At 42.9% G+C, this 15358-nt stretch overlaps 1 protein-coding gene across 3 annotated transcripts in view; it reads right to left on the bottom strand.

The window, feature by feature from the left end:
- The window catches only part of CILK1 (ciliogenesis associated kinase 1), a 37055-nt gene that overhangs the window by 9173 nt on the left and 12524 nt on the right, over nt 1-15358 (bottom strand). For all 3 annotated transcript variants that reach the window (XR_008298561.1, XM_027057567.2, XM_053222690.1), the window contains exons 5-10: nt 8185-8317; nt 6905-7076; nt 4757-4924; nt 2189-2509; nt 294-484; nt 28-176 (exon numbers count right to left, since the gene is read on the bottom strand). Coding sequence is in view for 2 of the 3 variants with exons in the window: in XM_027057567.2 (XP_026913368.2) it covers nt 28-176; nt 294-484; nt 2189-2509; nt 4757-4924; nt 6905-7076; nt 8185-8317 (1134 nt within the window). In the remaining variant the exon portion in view is untranslated. The remainder of the gene's footprint in view (nt 1-27; nt 177-293; nt 485-2188; nt 2510-4756; nt 4925-6904; nt 7077-8184; nt 8318-15358) is intronic.

Here is a 15358-nt window from a genome sequence, read left to right as displayed (position 1 = left end):
AAGAGCAAAGGCAAGTATTTCCATTACCGGGCAAGTATCGGGAGTGCTTCAAGTAGTGCTGCTTGGCCGCGGACCTCAGGGTCGGGGTGTCTCGCCTCTGATAAGAGGTCTGGGTGGGGGCGCTATTTCCTGTACCGATGGGCTCAGAGGGCTTCAGGTCCAAAACACTCTCAAATCTGAAGCAAGGGAAGGTGACTTAGGTCAGCATGAGATCGACAGCATCATCAGAAAGGCACAGATCATTTCACAAGTCCCAGATCTGATCTGTTTACAGACGTCAGGTGTACACTTGCCTGCAGAGGGTCTCTTCGCTCTGTCTCTTCTTGTTTTTCAGGTCCATCCTGCTGAGGGATGGACTGAAATCCAAGTCATCCAAGTCAGCCCAGTCATCGGAATCCTTTGTGGACCGGGACACAAGACCCCACCTTCTCCTACTCTTTGGCTTGATCTCCCCATTTTTGTGTTCCAGGCCAGCCAGCATTTTCTGCGTATCCAAGCATTGGGGGGACAAAGTAATACTTGGCATTAATGGAGCTCACCCATAAGGAATGCCTATTCCAAACTTCTTCACTTATGAAAAGGAGGATCCGGGGGGCATATCATTCCCAACATGCACTGCTTATCTGAAAAGGTAACCACAGAAAGCATGTTCCCAGACCTCTGTCTCTCACATATCCTGCGCAGGTCACATCAGTTTGCATCCTATGGGGACAACTGTTGTACAAGATAAGGATTTTAGAAAAGAATATAAGGTACTCCTCACACACGGGGAAGATGGCTGGGTTGTCATCTGGGCCTCATCCCTGAAAGCATTAACATGCTTTATTCTGTCCTACAGATGCAGGAGAATTACAGCTCAGCTCAGACGTCAATCATCCTGCTCTTTAACAGAAAACACTGCAAATATGCCTTCTTTGCCTTTTAGTAGACCTGGATACTATTTAATCACAGAATTAGCTACAACAAGAAATTTCTAAATACATGCTGCTTCCAAAGTTGTGGGTTGGGGTAAAGCGAACAGTCTCACACAGTATCTCACAGCGTTGGTTGGGAGCCAGCACTCAGTGAATGAACACTAGTTAACAGAAAAAAATACTACTTTTGCATAAAAGGTTAGAAAATTAGACTCGCAGGGGTGCCTGGGGAGCCCAGTCGGTTAAGCGTCTGACTTCGGCCCAGGTCATGATCTCACAGTTTGTGAGTTTGAGCCCCGAGTCAGGCTCTGTGCTGACAGCTCGGAGCCTGGAGCCTGCTTTGGATTCTGTGTCTTCCTCTCTCTCTGCCCCTCTCCTGCTCATGCTCTGTCTCTCATTCTCAAAAATAAATACAGATTAAAAAGAAAGAAAGAAAGAAAGAAAGAAAGAAAGAAAGAAAGAAAGAAAGAAAGAAAAAATCAGACTGGCAGACAGCATTATAAAGCTAACCAGTCACCTGATGCCCTGGGTTATTATTGAATCTAATCCAAACTGTTTTCTTTTGAGCACCAGCCCAAGAGGAGAAGAAAGATCTGGGCTCAATTAACAGCCCAGCATTAACAGCATTACTTGATGGCATTAATAGGAATAATAGTATACAAATATTATTATAGCATTTTGTGGTTTTTCAAAACATCTTCACAAGCAGCAGGACCTTTGATCCTCATGCCTGGTCTGGTGGGCAAGATAGGCATGATAATCTTCCTTTTCCAGACGAGGAAACTGAGTTCTCAGGGATTAATAATAACAGTGACTAACATTTATCAAGTTCTAACAAAGTGCTAGCTACGATTTCAAATTCTTTCAAGTATTAACTCATTTAGTCCCCAAAAGAATTGTTATCAGGTAGACAGCAATTGTTATCTTTGTTTCACAGGCAAGGAACTGAGGAGCAGGAAGGCCAAGGAAACTGCGCAGGGTCACAGAGCTAGGAAACAGCAGAGCGGAGACTGGAGCCTCTGGCAGTGTGAGTGCTGTGCGGCTCTCAACCCCGACACCACGGTTGCCTACCACGCGCACTGCTATTGACAGGCACAGCCAGAACCTGAATTTAGAACTTCAACTCCAAGGCCAAAGCTCTTTTCACTATCCCATGGTATTACAAAGATACATTTATTATAATTAGACTCTATGCTGAAAAAGAAAACCTTCCACACAATAAATGGGGTCAGAGGAGGAACAGGCCAGACAAGGCTCACTAGCAAATCGCTCACCGACTGAGGATTCTTGGTATGGAGGGACGGGAAGAGCAACGGGCTTGGCTTGTCCTCTGGAAGATGGTTCAGGTGGTCTGTCCTGGAAGCCTCTGTTTTGTAGGGGTACATGAGATGCTGAGGGGGCTGGCTAGCCTGATGCTGTCTCGAAGAAATCCGTGTGTGTGGCTTGGTTGGGGGCTGGGCAGGTGGGATTGGCTTAATGTGAGGAGGCGGGCCTGCCTTTTCCAGGACATCCTTCTGTGGTTTTCCTGAATCCTGAAGGCTCTGTGTGGTGCTGCCCAGCGGATGCCCAATCTGGAAGTAAGGATATCGAAGCGCCTGGAATAACAACACATAGGGCTGCTTTAGGAGGAAAGTCTAGCCGGGAGGACTGACAGCATCAGGCTCACTGAGCTACATTTCATGGTACCATTTTACTACAGTTTCTTAGCCTAACCCAACCAGAAAACAGCATCTCGAATGTGTGACATTCTTTATGATTTTCCTTATCTAAAATATAAAATGTATACACTTAAAATTATTTGGATAAAGCAGTCAGTTATACTGCCATTACCTTTGCTACTTCTGAAAAGTATTCTTGCTCAACACAGATACTGGCTTGGTAACTTATTTACTATGTGCCTTAAATATAATGTTTCACCTTTCTGAGCCAATTTGCTCAGCTCACAAAAAGAAAAAAAAATAATATAAAACAGAGAGAGCCAATAATCCTGGAAGACTGAAGAATCAAGTGTAAAATAAGCAGGTACATTACCCCAGGAATGCCAAAAATGTAATACAGATATAATTAAAACTTGCCTCTCAAGAATCACGGACAAACCTTGTTCTTCTGAACAATCCAGTTTTCTAGATAGTCAAGGGATAAATCTTAAAGTGCTGGGGTTGATAATTCTTTCTGAAATATTCCCTGTATGCCCTAGTTTTTTTGAATGGAAATCACTGAACATAACATAACCCTTCTTGATGACTCTGAGACATAGTTATAAACATTTGCAATTATTATATGTAAGTGTAGATACAGAGGCCAATAATACAGATACTCTGGTACTGATCTTAAACCCTGGCATCTAACTTGAAAAAAAGCTCAACCAACTGAGCCACCCAGGTGCCAATGACACTATTCTTAAAAGTACACATTGTTCTCTTGGTTCCTTGTTACAGAATTTCTTCTTTTCTTTTTTCTTTTAAGGTTATTTATTTTGAGAGAAAGAGAGAGAGAGAGTGAGCACAAGCGACCTGGAAAGAGAAGGGGGGGAGAGAGAGAATCCCAAAAAGGCTCTGCTCTGTTAGCGCAGAGAGCCTGATGTGGGGCTGGATCTCACGAACCATGAGATCATGACCTCAGCTGAAATCAAGGGTCAGATTCTTAACAAATGAGCCACCCAGGCGCTCCAGAATTTTTTGATCTCTTGGATACAACCTTTAAAAAACTGGGTTCATCAGAAAGCTTTTCTTCTGCCCTTAGAATATTTGTGAATTTTATCCCCTGAAGTGCACTTCTGAGAGCTTTCCAACCCCAGCCACCCAAAGTTTTATGGTACCAAATTATGCCTCTTTCTTTTCTGAGCCTTTGGAAACGTGCTTTTCTGTAATTCTTTAACCCCCAACTGTCATCTCTCCAGTGAATTCTACTGTCACATTGGTCCTATCTTCACATGTCCCTGTCACTTTTGTTTGGCCAAATCATCCTCTCTATTAGAACTGGTCACCTTCGTCATTCTGAGCAATGTAACTCACCAATGAGACAATTAGCAAACTTAAGCCTTGCAAGAGGCACGGGAGTGGTTGAAGCCACAGCATTACCACGCCCCTCTGGATGCATTTTACAATCTAAGACAAAGTGGCCTGGGGGAAGGCAGATTGAGAAAACAGGAGGTATGAGGCCAAGACCTACCATCTGCATGAAGGAACTGCAGTTGGTTGTACTATCTGTACTAGTTACTGGATGAGTGACTAGGGCAAACTGCTTATACTTTCTGAGACTCAGTATTCTCACTTACACAGTGAAAACAATAACACTTATTTCATGGAATCTTCATAGGGTTAGAATCACGTAAAAACTAAAGCATCCACAAACTCTAAAGTGCTATAAAATGCTCATGGTGGTTATCATCCCAGCTCTATCTCATCTGTTGTTCTGTGTCATCTGTAAAAGGAGCAAGTTGGATTTTACAAGATATTTTCAAATTCCCTTTCAACGACCAGTACTGCCTTAGAAGCAAAGTGCTACATAATCTTAACTGAGAGAGAATATATTTGAAAACATTCTCCAAAGAAAGGTAAATATATGTTTGTTTTCATTTCCATGTATGTGGTGAAAATGAATGTATGTGGCATAGAGCTATGCCAATTTTCAAGGCCACTATATTGCTTAAACCATTTAACTATATACAGTGAGTCTCAAACTATTTTATGTTTTTATGTATTATACACCATTAATGACATTCAATATTATTTTTCACCCATAATACCAAATAAAATACTTCCCATGAGATTGATAAGAATTATTCAGAGTCAGATACGAACTTAATACGAAATGCATCAAACAAGGAAATGGAAGAAAACCTGACTAGCTGTTGGCCGTTTCTTGGGATCCCACTGAAGCATGTCTCTCAGGAGTTGAATGGCTTCACTGCTAGCATTTGGAATCAGGGTCTTTAAGTTATTGGGTACGCACTGGGGCCAGCGGAAGTTCATTGCACTTGAAAGTTGGTAGCCTTCAGGCCAGTCGGTCTGAAACAAGGAAGAGAAAGAAAATGTTGCTTAGCTGATGTGTTGTGATAGTTTACATTCCGGTACACGTAGCCATAATGGAAAAGCAATCATATCATTATCATGTTCATACAGTGCGGCACTGTGTGTGATGAAACCCAGGGGGATGCTAATGGAGAGACTACAAAGAACATGAAGTCTGGGCAACAGTGGAGAAGACACTGAATTTGCCACCAACTTGTTTTATAACCTTAACACGAGATGGTTCAAATTAGTATTTTCCTAATTGTGTTCCATGAAACAGAGGTTTTAGAAACTGCTAATGAGAAATTTTGCAAGGGGGGGGGGTGGGATAATAAAACAAAACACCTTGTCTCCAATTAAATAAATTTGTGATACCCTACATATTACAATATCCCAATCTTGAGGATTCAAAATAAATATGCTAAGAAGTCCAATAATAAAAAAAGCTGTTTCACTCAGTCTAAAGGTCTCCACTGCATCATGCATCATTCCCATGGGACACTAAATTTTGGAGGATATGACAGAAAGTGATGAACAAATAATCTTCAAGGTCCCTTCTAGTTCAAACACTCTACTATTTTAGAAAACACATTCTGGTATAATTGCTTTTATTTTTTGTAAGGTAAAGTGGCCCTAAGGCTAGATTATATGATTTATTCACTTAGATAGTTACTGGGTGCTTACTACATGCTTAGCCCTTGTTGGGTATCCAAAAATAATCCAATATAAATCCTGCCCTTAAGGATGCCACTGTCCAAAAAGAGAACATGAAACATTTATTTAAAAACACAATAATTCAGAGAAAAAAGTGATCACGGTCACAAGCGAGGTACAGGCATCCAGAAAAGGGAGAGATTCTAGCAGGAGTCTCTGGAAATCTTGAAGACGTGGCACTAAAGATTCATTCAAACGATCAAAAAATTTTTGAGGGTCTGGTTTGTACCAGTAATGGTGCTAGGACCTGGGAAAATAAACACAAGGCAAAGCCTAGCCCTGGGTAAGCCTATGGTCCAGGGCACAGAGATGTACACAGACAATGATATTACAACATGGAATACAGCTGAAATGGAGAGGAGACTACAGCAGCAGAGAGGACGTAAGTTACTGAGGGGCCTGGAAAAAAGAGTGAAATTAGGTCAGGTGAGACATTCATTCCCGTGTGCAGAGTGCGCCTGCGCAGAGCTCGGAAGTGGGGCGCCACAGGAGCAGAGCCCGGAGGGCGCAGGTACCACATGGGAGAGAGGCCATAAGAGTGAAGAAGGCTGTGAGGTGGGGACTCAGCAGATATTTTTAGCAGGGAGGCCGGGACCAGAGCTGACGTTTAGCTAGGAGAATCTAGCTGCAAGATAAACTGGGGGCAGGGTTTGCGGCGAAGATGCCCCAAACACAGGCCGTGGGGCAGTCACGGCTGGCCTGCGCTGGCGGTAGTGGGGCTCCCAGGTGAGAGCTGGGCATGGTGCGGCGGCTGCTTGCATGAGGGGAAGAGGAGTGTAAGAGAGAGAGAGAGAGAAACTCAGACCGAAGGCCGGGGTGCTGGGATTACGTGGGACCGCGGGCACAAACGGGCAATGGGGGAAGGAAGATAGCCGGGAGTAGGCAAAACACAATCTGTGTCCGATGTGTTGAGTCCAAGGTGACGGCGAAGGCGGGAGGAAATCTCACAGTCGGGTAAATACGTGAATGCAGTTAAAAGGAGGGATTTCACTCAGGAGACTTCAGAACGGATGCAGGAGTCGTAGCCATGATGATAAGAGATGGCGGAGAGAAGAGCAGAGGGAACCATAACACATACACTGAAGAGCAGGAGGGAGGGAGGCAGCTGCTTCTGCAAACAAGGGCGGGGAAGGATCACTGAGGTGGAGGGAAAGACTGCAAGACCAGCAGGTGATCCACGGGGCCAGAGCTCTCCTGGGTGCAGGAGAAGGAGCAGGAAAAGCTGCTGGCTTTAGCCAACAGGCCTTTGATCCCTAGCATTACCTTTTTTGGTGTCCCCAACAGTTGGCAAATTTTGAAGATGGTGTCAATTTCACTGGCCCCAGGGAAGAGTGGCCTGAGGGTGTACACTTCTGCCATGATGCAGCCCACTGCCCAGATGTCAATGGGGGAGCTGTAGTTGGTAGACCTCAGGAGCACTTCTGGAGCCCTGTACCTGGAGGGACAAAGGAACTGCTGGTTATTGCTTCTCCAGGTCAGAAGTTCGATGACACACTACAATCAATTCTCAGTGAAAAGCATTCTATATTTCCTTTTTTAAGTCTTTATTTATTTATTTTGAGAGAGACAGTGCAAGCAGGGGAGGGGCGGAGAAAGATGAGAGAGCGAGAATTCCAAGCAGGCTCTGCATTCTCAGTGCAGAGCCCGATGTGGGGCTCCAACTCAGGAACCGAGCGATCATGACCTGAACTGAAGTTGGACACTTAACAGACTGAGCCACCCAGGCGCCCCGACCTTGTTTCTAATTTCTGTCTAGCTCAGTGTGGTAGGTGGACTCAGGAAGACTTGGTGGCTGCTGTGGATGCTGTCATATACTAGGGCTTCTCTGTTTCATGGTATTTTCACTGAGCATTTCTCTCCATGACTCTTCTGTACAGCATCCTTAAGAAACAGTAAAAGTGAGGAAGAGAGAAGAGATAACATAAAACTTGTCTGTAGGCCACTTCTTGGTCATGGCCAGCTGCTTAAATTCTTGGGGTCTGAAAGTTTTAACAATAGCAATTAGCTGCTTTTTTCGGACAGGTCTTTGGAGAATCTTCTACACAACTCTTCTAGGAAATAGTCTTTAGTGAGGGCTATATATAAAATATTATTTATATCAGGGGGAATTATTTACAGCACAAGCTTTTAAACCTGGTACAACACCAATATACCTACAAATATGTGTTTCAAATTGTACTGTTTTTGTTAGTGAAGATTTAATATTTGTGACATTCAAATTATCCTCAGCATAATAGTATATATTTTTTAAACTTTTAAAAAATGTTTTATTTTTTATTTTTGAGAGAGAGAGAGGGAGAGAGGGAGAGAGAGAGAATGAGCAGGGGAGGGGCAGAGAGAGAGGGAGACACAGAATCTGAGGCAGGCTCCAGGCTCTGAGCTGTCATTGCAAAGCCTGACATGGGGCTTGAACTCACAAACTGTGAAATCATGACCTGAGCCAAACAAGGTCTGACGCTTAACCAAATGAGCCACCCAGGCGCCCTATAATGGTATATTTTTAAAGAAGTGCAATTAAATAATTTTGAGGAAAGAGTATTTACCATCTGGTGGATACATAGTCTGTGTATGGGGGTCTTGATCGGATCTCTCGGGCCAACCCGAAGTCTGCAATTTTCACAAGTTCTGGGCCCATGCAGAGGAGGTTCTCAGGCTTTAAGTCCCTATGAAAGAAGCCTGTGGAGAGAGTGGAGAAGGAATCCAAACGCACGTTTGCTCCCACATTGCTCTTTGCAGCTGTATTTCTCTTTTTGTAATAGCTGTAACTTGAAAAGTAGCCTGGAATGACACTGAAGGCTCTATGCACAGGACTTCTTTCATTTCCCACTGATGAATTCAAAATGTAAAACAGTTCAAAAGCTGATCTTCATAATTTCTTTTTTTTTTTTCCAAGAGAGAAAACAGGTTTTAAATGATCAAAACTCAGTTGTGGGCTGAGAGAACTTTGCAAAAAGAAATTGTCACTCAAGGAAAAAAAAAATCATGCCTACCCTGGCCAAGTCAGCCAGAAAGAATTTGAGATTAAAACCGTTTCAAAAGACAAAAGTCTACGAGTTCTGAGAGTTTATGTCACAAGAAAACCACAAATGCAATTTTTGATTAAGGAACAAGAGATCTGAGAATATGACCTACTCATATCTGAGATTCTGGTGTGTTGCAACAAATGTTTAAGTGTTAAATGCTTATTATTTGCCTAATGAAGGAGAAAAGGTGTATCTGCAGCATACATTGTGAAAGGCAAAGACAGCTCATCAAATGGGAATCCTGTCTCAGTTGCAGCAGAGTTTTGGGGGTGTGTGCAGGTCATTCAACACGCGAACCTCCAACTGTTGCACTCCAACACCCACTGATCGGTGATAAATGCCTCTGAATAAATGCCTCTGAAAACCTAAAACCTTCCACTTGTACAGAGCATCATTGACAGAGACATCATTCTATGTGACTCTAAATCTCACTGGAACACAAAAACTGGAAATACAACTCCGTGAATGCTGCTGATGGTGTTATTTGTCCTGTGCTGTCATTATCAATGTTGTGAAAGGTGGATCCCAACTAGCACATTATGGGAGTAATCACCAGCCAGCACGGAAGAGCCACACTATTCCTTGACAACCTCTATGCTGAAAACGCTCAGATCTACATCTCTGATGTGTCTTTCCTACCCTTCTCTGGACCTGCGTCTCCAACAGGGTATGTCACTGTCTCCCCCCATTAACCTGTTCCAAACCACTTTTCTCCTCTCCCAAATCATCTCTCCTTCCCAAACCTTTCGATAAGATATCCCGGTTTCTTGTAGTTATATTGGATCCTTCCCAAACAGCCATGGAAATATGTTCTGTTTCTCACCCAAATATCTCCATCTGACCCCTCCTGCCCTTTTATATTCCTTCCTCCTAAATCTTTGCTTTCCTCATCCATCCCTACACTGCCACTTTCTGGTAGGCCTTTCTCACCCCAGCTTCTCTGGATTACTACACTTCCTGATAATTTAAACACTGTCTTTCCCTTGTCACTCACACACACACACACACACACACACACACACACACACACACACACAAGCATCCATGACTCCTTTAAGTTATTTAAGAAGCTTGAACTCCTTTCAGTCTACCTACAGAGATAGACTTCTTTTCTAATACTTATCACCAGTATGTGTAAAGTGTGTTCCAATCACATAAAATCCCTCATTTCCTTCAGGTTCACCGCGTCTATTCCCATTAACAATGTTGTACCCTTGTTCCTTTTTATCTGTGTCAATCCCAATCTTTGCCATCCTTTGAGACCTGTTTTGAGTTTCCCTTCTTCCAGGAAGCTATTCAAACTATGCTAGCCTTCTTCACTCATTCATCCTACCAATAAATATTCACTGAGGGCCCACTCCAGCCCAGGTACTATGTGAGGCTCTGTGGATTCAGAAGCAACTTCAATGGGCATAGTTCTTGCCCTGGTGGACATGACAGGCTCTCCCTTCTGAGCTTGAGCAGACTCTACCATTTTCAAGTATATTGACTATCTCTCTATAATTAGATGGAGCACTTTAAGGGTAGAGGCTACAGATCTATTTCTTCTGAATGCCTAGCACTGTGGCAGGAGCATGATGGTTTCATATTATTGACAGAACAAAGGACTTCAGTAGGTTTGTAGGGAACATGAAGGAGCTTAACGGAGACAAATCTATCTTGGTCAAGTAGACAGGGACAACAGAGGGAAGACTAGGAGGCAGGAAGTCTCACAAGATAGCAACTGAGAACTGAGAAGAGCAGTGACCCTGAAGTAGTGTGGGAGACATTGAGGGCTCAGAGCAGGAAGTCCTCAGCATGGGGGGAGTTCCAGCAGAACTAAATCTACGAGTCAAGGCTATTTCCCCAAAACCCTCTCTGCTCTAGAGGAAGGGGAGGGTAACTGTGATGTAGTCATACTTGAACATGCACTAGATGTCATGCACTATGGAAAGCAACAGTGTTTTTTAATCAAAAGACACTCCTCTCTGTTCACCTGGTAAAGACACCAGAGCTTGGTATCAGGTCACACTCCAAATGGATGGTATTATGGCATAATGATGCATCTGCAGGCAAATGGCTAAGATGCACAAAATAAATATAAGTACAGAGCACACAGAAGAGGCTGAAAGTGCAGAAGGGATCATATATATTCAAGAGGGCCACAAGTGAGAAGAGGAAGTACCTCTTTTGCACCAAACGACTGCTTCTGTTTTCCATTATCCAAGGCATAGAGAAGATCAAAGGAGTCCTACCTGGGTTAGACCAGAGATAGGCACAGGGAGTTGGCTATTTGCATATGTGTATGCATATGCATATGTGCCTTGTTTGTATGGGAAGAAAAAAAATACATGTATATATTCCATTGCTTCATTCTTTATCCTGCCATTATACCAATGTATGCCTTATGGCCTTCTTCACACCAATTCCTTAAGTATCCTAACCAAAGTAATAGTAAGTTAAACCTAATTTATAGTAAGAACCAAACTTGAGGCTATCAGTATACTCAAAGGGTAATGCAGTATTTGTCAAGGATGGCCTTTAAAATGGAAGAAAACAATTTTTTTAAATGTTTATTTATTTTTGAGAGAGAGAGAGTGCAAGCAGGGGAGGGGCAGAAAGAGAGAGAGACACAGAATCTGAAGAAGGCTCCAGGCTCTGAGCTGGCGGCACAGAGCCTGATGCGGGGCTCAAACCCACGAACTGTTAAGTCATGACCTGAGCCAAAGTCAGACGCTTAACTGAGTCACCCAGACGCCCCAAAAACAATTTTTGATGCGGATAAGTTTGGATGGCTTATTAACAGACAAATTAAAATAAAGATTGCTAACGCACACTAGAGTGGGCAGTTTCTAAGACTCAGCATTAACTGAGTCATCGTGTTCGGACCCTCTGTTCCTCAGAGCACGCTCCAGCTCCCAGAAGGCCTGATTGTATGCTCCCATCTTGGAACCGGCTTAAGAATGTGCAAAGGCACAAGCAGTTATCAGAGAGTGACCTTTCGTCAGTGCACGCAGGAAGACTTATGTCACCCTGAAAATATATGAACTGTGGGTCCTCTCTTCCTAAACACTCAGAGCCTTAAAAACACACCAGTGAAAAAAAGAAATAACAAACATCATTTTCTTACTGAACAGATGGAAGAAGTGAGTCACCGGAGCTGGTGAAGGTGGGGCGGTGGTTAATTATTCACAATCTTATAAGAATGCACTAGAGCTAATGTACTACTCTGCTCTACTCTGTCCCTCTCAATCCACACAGTTAAATCTTGGTTTGTGGCTGTTTCTCTTCTTAGACTCCTCGTTTCTCCTCTATTTGGGTGAAATTATTATTTCCAAACTTATGTGGCATTTCCCTTATAGTGAGTCATTTGTCCTCCAACCTCCAAGCCCCATGGCAAGCTCCCTCTGCACCCACATGTAACACCCACCTCAACAAAGTTGCACCTTATCCTTGCTCAGTTCATCCCATTACATCGACTTGTACCGGGATACACCTAACCTCTTGCACTCTGGACCTTGTACCTTGCTTCCACTATAGGTCATGTTCCTGTGAGCACTAACTACCTCCTCCCATCAGTCAAGCTTTATCTGGTCCCTCACTGCTAACTCCTCTTTAATCCTACTAGAACAGATGCACTAATAAAATGAGGAGCATGAAGATTCTGGTCCCCCGTGTATCTGTCTAAGCGGCTTCACGTTCTATAGATCATACTTCAGGCCCAAAACAATCAGAGGAACAACGGCTAGGAAAAAAATTAACTGCAAACAGACTTTTAAAAATGACTAATGAAAACTGTATTTGTCAGCTGACATATGCTGTTTGTTAGACTGTATTTGAGTATAAGCCTTTTATAACTAGAAAGCATTTGTGAATATATCTGTAGAAGACCTAGCCTCCTGTTCTTTCCATTACTAAATTAGCTATTATTAGCCTTATACCGATGAGCTCTGTTCCTTGGTAACTAAAATTATAAGACCCTCGTGTCATGTACATTTATTATTCATCTCTATTTTGACAAAACATTATAATTTACATATGAGAGGCAATACAGCATAGTGGTTAAGTGTGGAGACCAATCGGGTTGCCCAGTTTCAAATCCCAATTCTGTTCACTGTCTGGCAGATCACTTAGGCTCTCTGTGCCTCATTTTCCTAATCTGTAAAATAGGAAAAAATAGCCTCTACCTTAAGGGCTTGTTTTGCAGGACCAGATTCGTTAATTTTGCAAAGCTCATAGAGCTGTGCTTGGCATGCTGGCACCTTGCAAGACCTTGTCATTATTAGTAGTATGAATCCTTTCATTTTACCCCCCAACAGGGGGGTGGGCAGACACAGCTGCATTTTTTGCACAGAAGAATGAAGGCTTATGAAGCTAGTCATGCACTTCACCTGTGAGGAGCTAGTGCTAAGCTCTGATCCAGTTCTTAGCCAGGTACGTGTTCTGCTGATGTGTGCACTGGAGCTTGCAACAATAAGCCCACTTCTTCCTCTGGGCTTCTGATTCACAATGGAAATGCTTACAGCTGGGTCATTCAGACATCATGCAAAGGCCAAGTGCTATCAAGATAAGAATCTTCCTGTTCAAAACTGCTTGGCTTCCAGAAGACAGGAACAGACCTTCGATTTAATTTCAGTCAAATAAAAGAGGGATTTTTCCCTTTCATCCTGGCAGAAACTGTGTTGTGCTTACTTTTCATTAACAACCCTTGGGCAAGGGAAAACATCCAGCCACAAAGAAGGCTTTCTCTCCTCCGCCACATTCTGTTAATGATGAACCTGATATGAATATATGGAAATAACCAGTGAATACCTAAGCAATCTGAATTTATGCAGTGCGCCTTCCTGCTGTGGAAGCTGTAGCTTCACAGATATTACTGATTTACACCTACAATGTTTTCCTCAAGAAGGCCATTAGGACAGCAACACACAGAAAGGCCAAGGGCTGACTCAAGGTCATGCAATGCAAGGCAGTAGTGAAACACAGAAGCAGAGAACCACTTCTTAGGGCAAAACACTGTCGTCCAAGCTAGCTAAGGCATTCTTGATTGCTTGCACAGGTAAGTGTGAGCTGGACATTTGTAAGGGCAGGTCAAGGATGAAGCAAGGCTTGCATTAATTATTTAATTCTGACAAAGTACATATGCTTTGGCATTGCTCAATCAGTACCAAGTGGAGTCATGTTTTCATTCCCTGGGGCGGGGTGGGGGGGGAAGTACTCAGTGACATGAACTATGGCCATAGCAACTACCTGCAGCGCTCTTCTCCCCTCTCAAAGGAGTCTACTCTCTAGGGGCAGAATGCACCTTCTCACAGTGAGAACAAGCTAACAAGACAAATCTTACAGCTGATTTAGATGATTTTTTTTTTTCCCATTACTGGAGGAAAGGGATAGATACTACGGAGTTACATGTGCACTTAACCAGAGTCAAGTCAATACCACATAAAAACCATTATACGGTTTCTGAAAATCATGTATCAATAAAAATGAAATCAGACCTGTAAAATTAATATCCATCCTACCTATAATTATTATTGCTATTTTTTTCACCTCTTATTCCTTTGTTTTCCTTGAGAGAAGATGGGTTTTTCTAGTGGAGCATGGCAAATGGGCACAGATATCTGAGCTAATCTCCTCCCTGCTTTGTTGCAGTGGAGTCTTTGACAGGGCTTCAAACCTCTCTGAACCTCAGTTTCTTCTTCTTTGGAAGGAATAGCTACCATCTGTCCTTTCTAACTAAGAAGTTGGCAAGGAAATAAGGAAGGTGACAGATGAAATGTTATTAAGCTCAAACTAGAACTGGCACTCAACAGCTGGGGAGAAGTGTCCACAAGAATATTTGGTAGCAGCAGTGGTGCTAAGAGCAAAGGTATTCTGACTTTCTGCATGAACTGAGCCTTCCCTTGCTCTGTCTTCATACGCAATCCAAGTGTCCAAGGAGTGTGAGAGAAACTGAGAGTGCAGAGCTTCAAAGAGCTGTTGTGTCACAATAGTATCTGGATGCTAAATTACAGGATACAAATATGTATTGCATGTGCACACATTCATGGGCATTTGTGGGTGTGGATATGTGCATGTGTGAGTGTGTGTTCATTTGATGGGATTAGATAGAGACCCAGGTAGCAGGCTACAAGTTCTTTCTGGCAACAAATACCTGAATCTCATGAAAAGCAACCGAAAGGGAAAGAAGGGAAAGCTAATGAATATTAACTTTCTTTTAGGTCCACTTCTCAGTTTCCAGTACTGAGCAAACAGCCCAGTAACTCAGATGCTATGACTGTCCCTGTGTGAAAACATTCTGGTTGACCTTTCTCTTTTGAGAATCTAATTTATAGTAAAAACCAAAGTAAGAACTTTGATCTCTCATCATATCCTTTTCCCAGGCTCTTAAACCTAGTAAGTTACCCTTCTCCCCCTATTTGTCCCTCAGACACCATACCAGAAGTTTTTCATGTTTTGCAAATTCATGCCATCCTTCATGAATCCTGGTAACTGAAGGTTCTATCAATGCCAGCATATCAGGCTGACCTTCCCCCCTGCCACACACACATAATTATTTCTCTATTGTAGTAAGAATATTTAAGGTTTACTCTCTTAGCAACTTTCAAGTATATAACACAGTATTATTAGTTATAATCACAACACCATACATTATATCCTTATTCATCTTCTAACTGAAAGTTTGTACTTTTTGACCAACATCTCCCTACTCTCC

This window comes from Acinonyx jubatus, chromosome B2, assembly GCF_027475565.1.
Source record: "Acinonyx jubatus isolate Ajub_Pintada_27869175 chromosome B2, VMU_Ajub_asm_v1.0, whole genome shotgun sequence".
Taxonomy (NCBI): domain Eukaryota; kingdom Metazoa; phylum Chordata; class Mammalia; order Carnivora; family Felidae; genus Acinonyx; species Acinonyx jubatus.
Note: the sequence above shows the minus strand (reverse complement) of the source record. Positions and strands in the feature narration are given on the sequence as shown.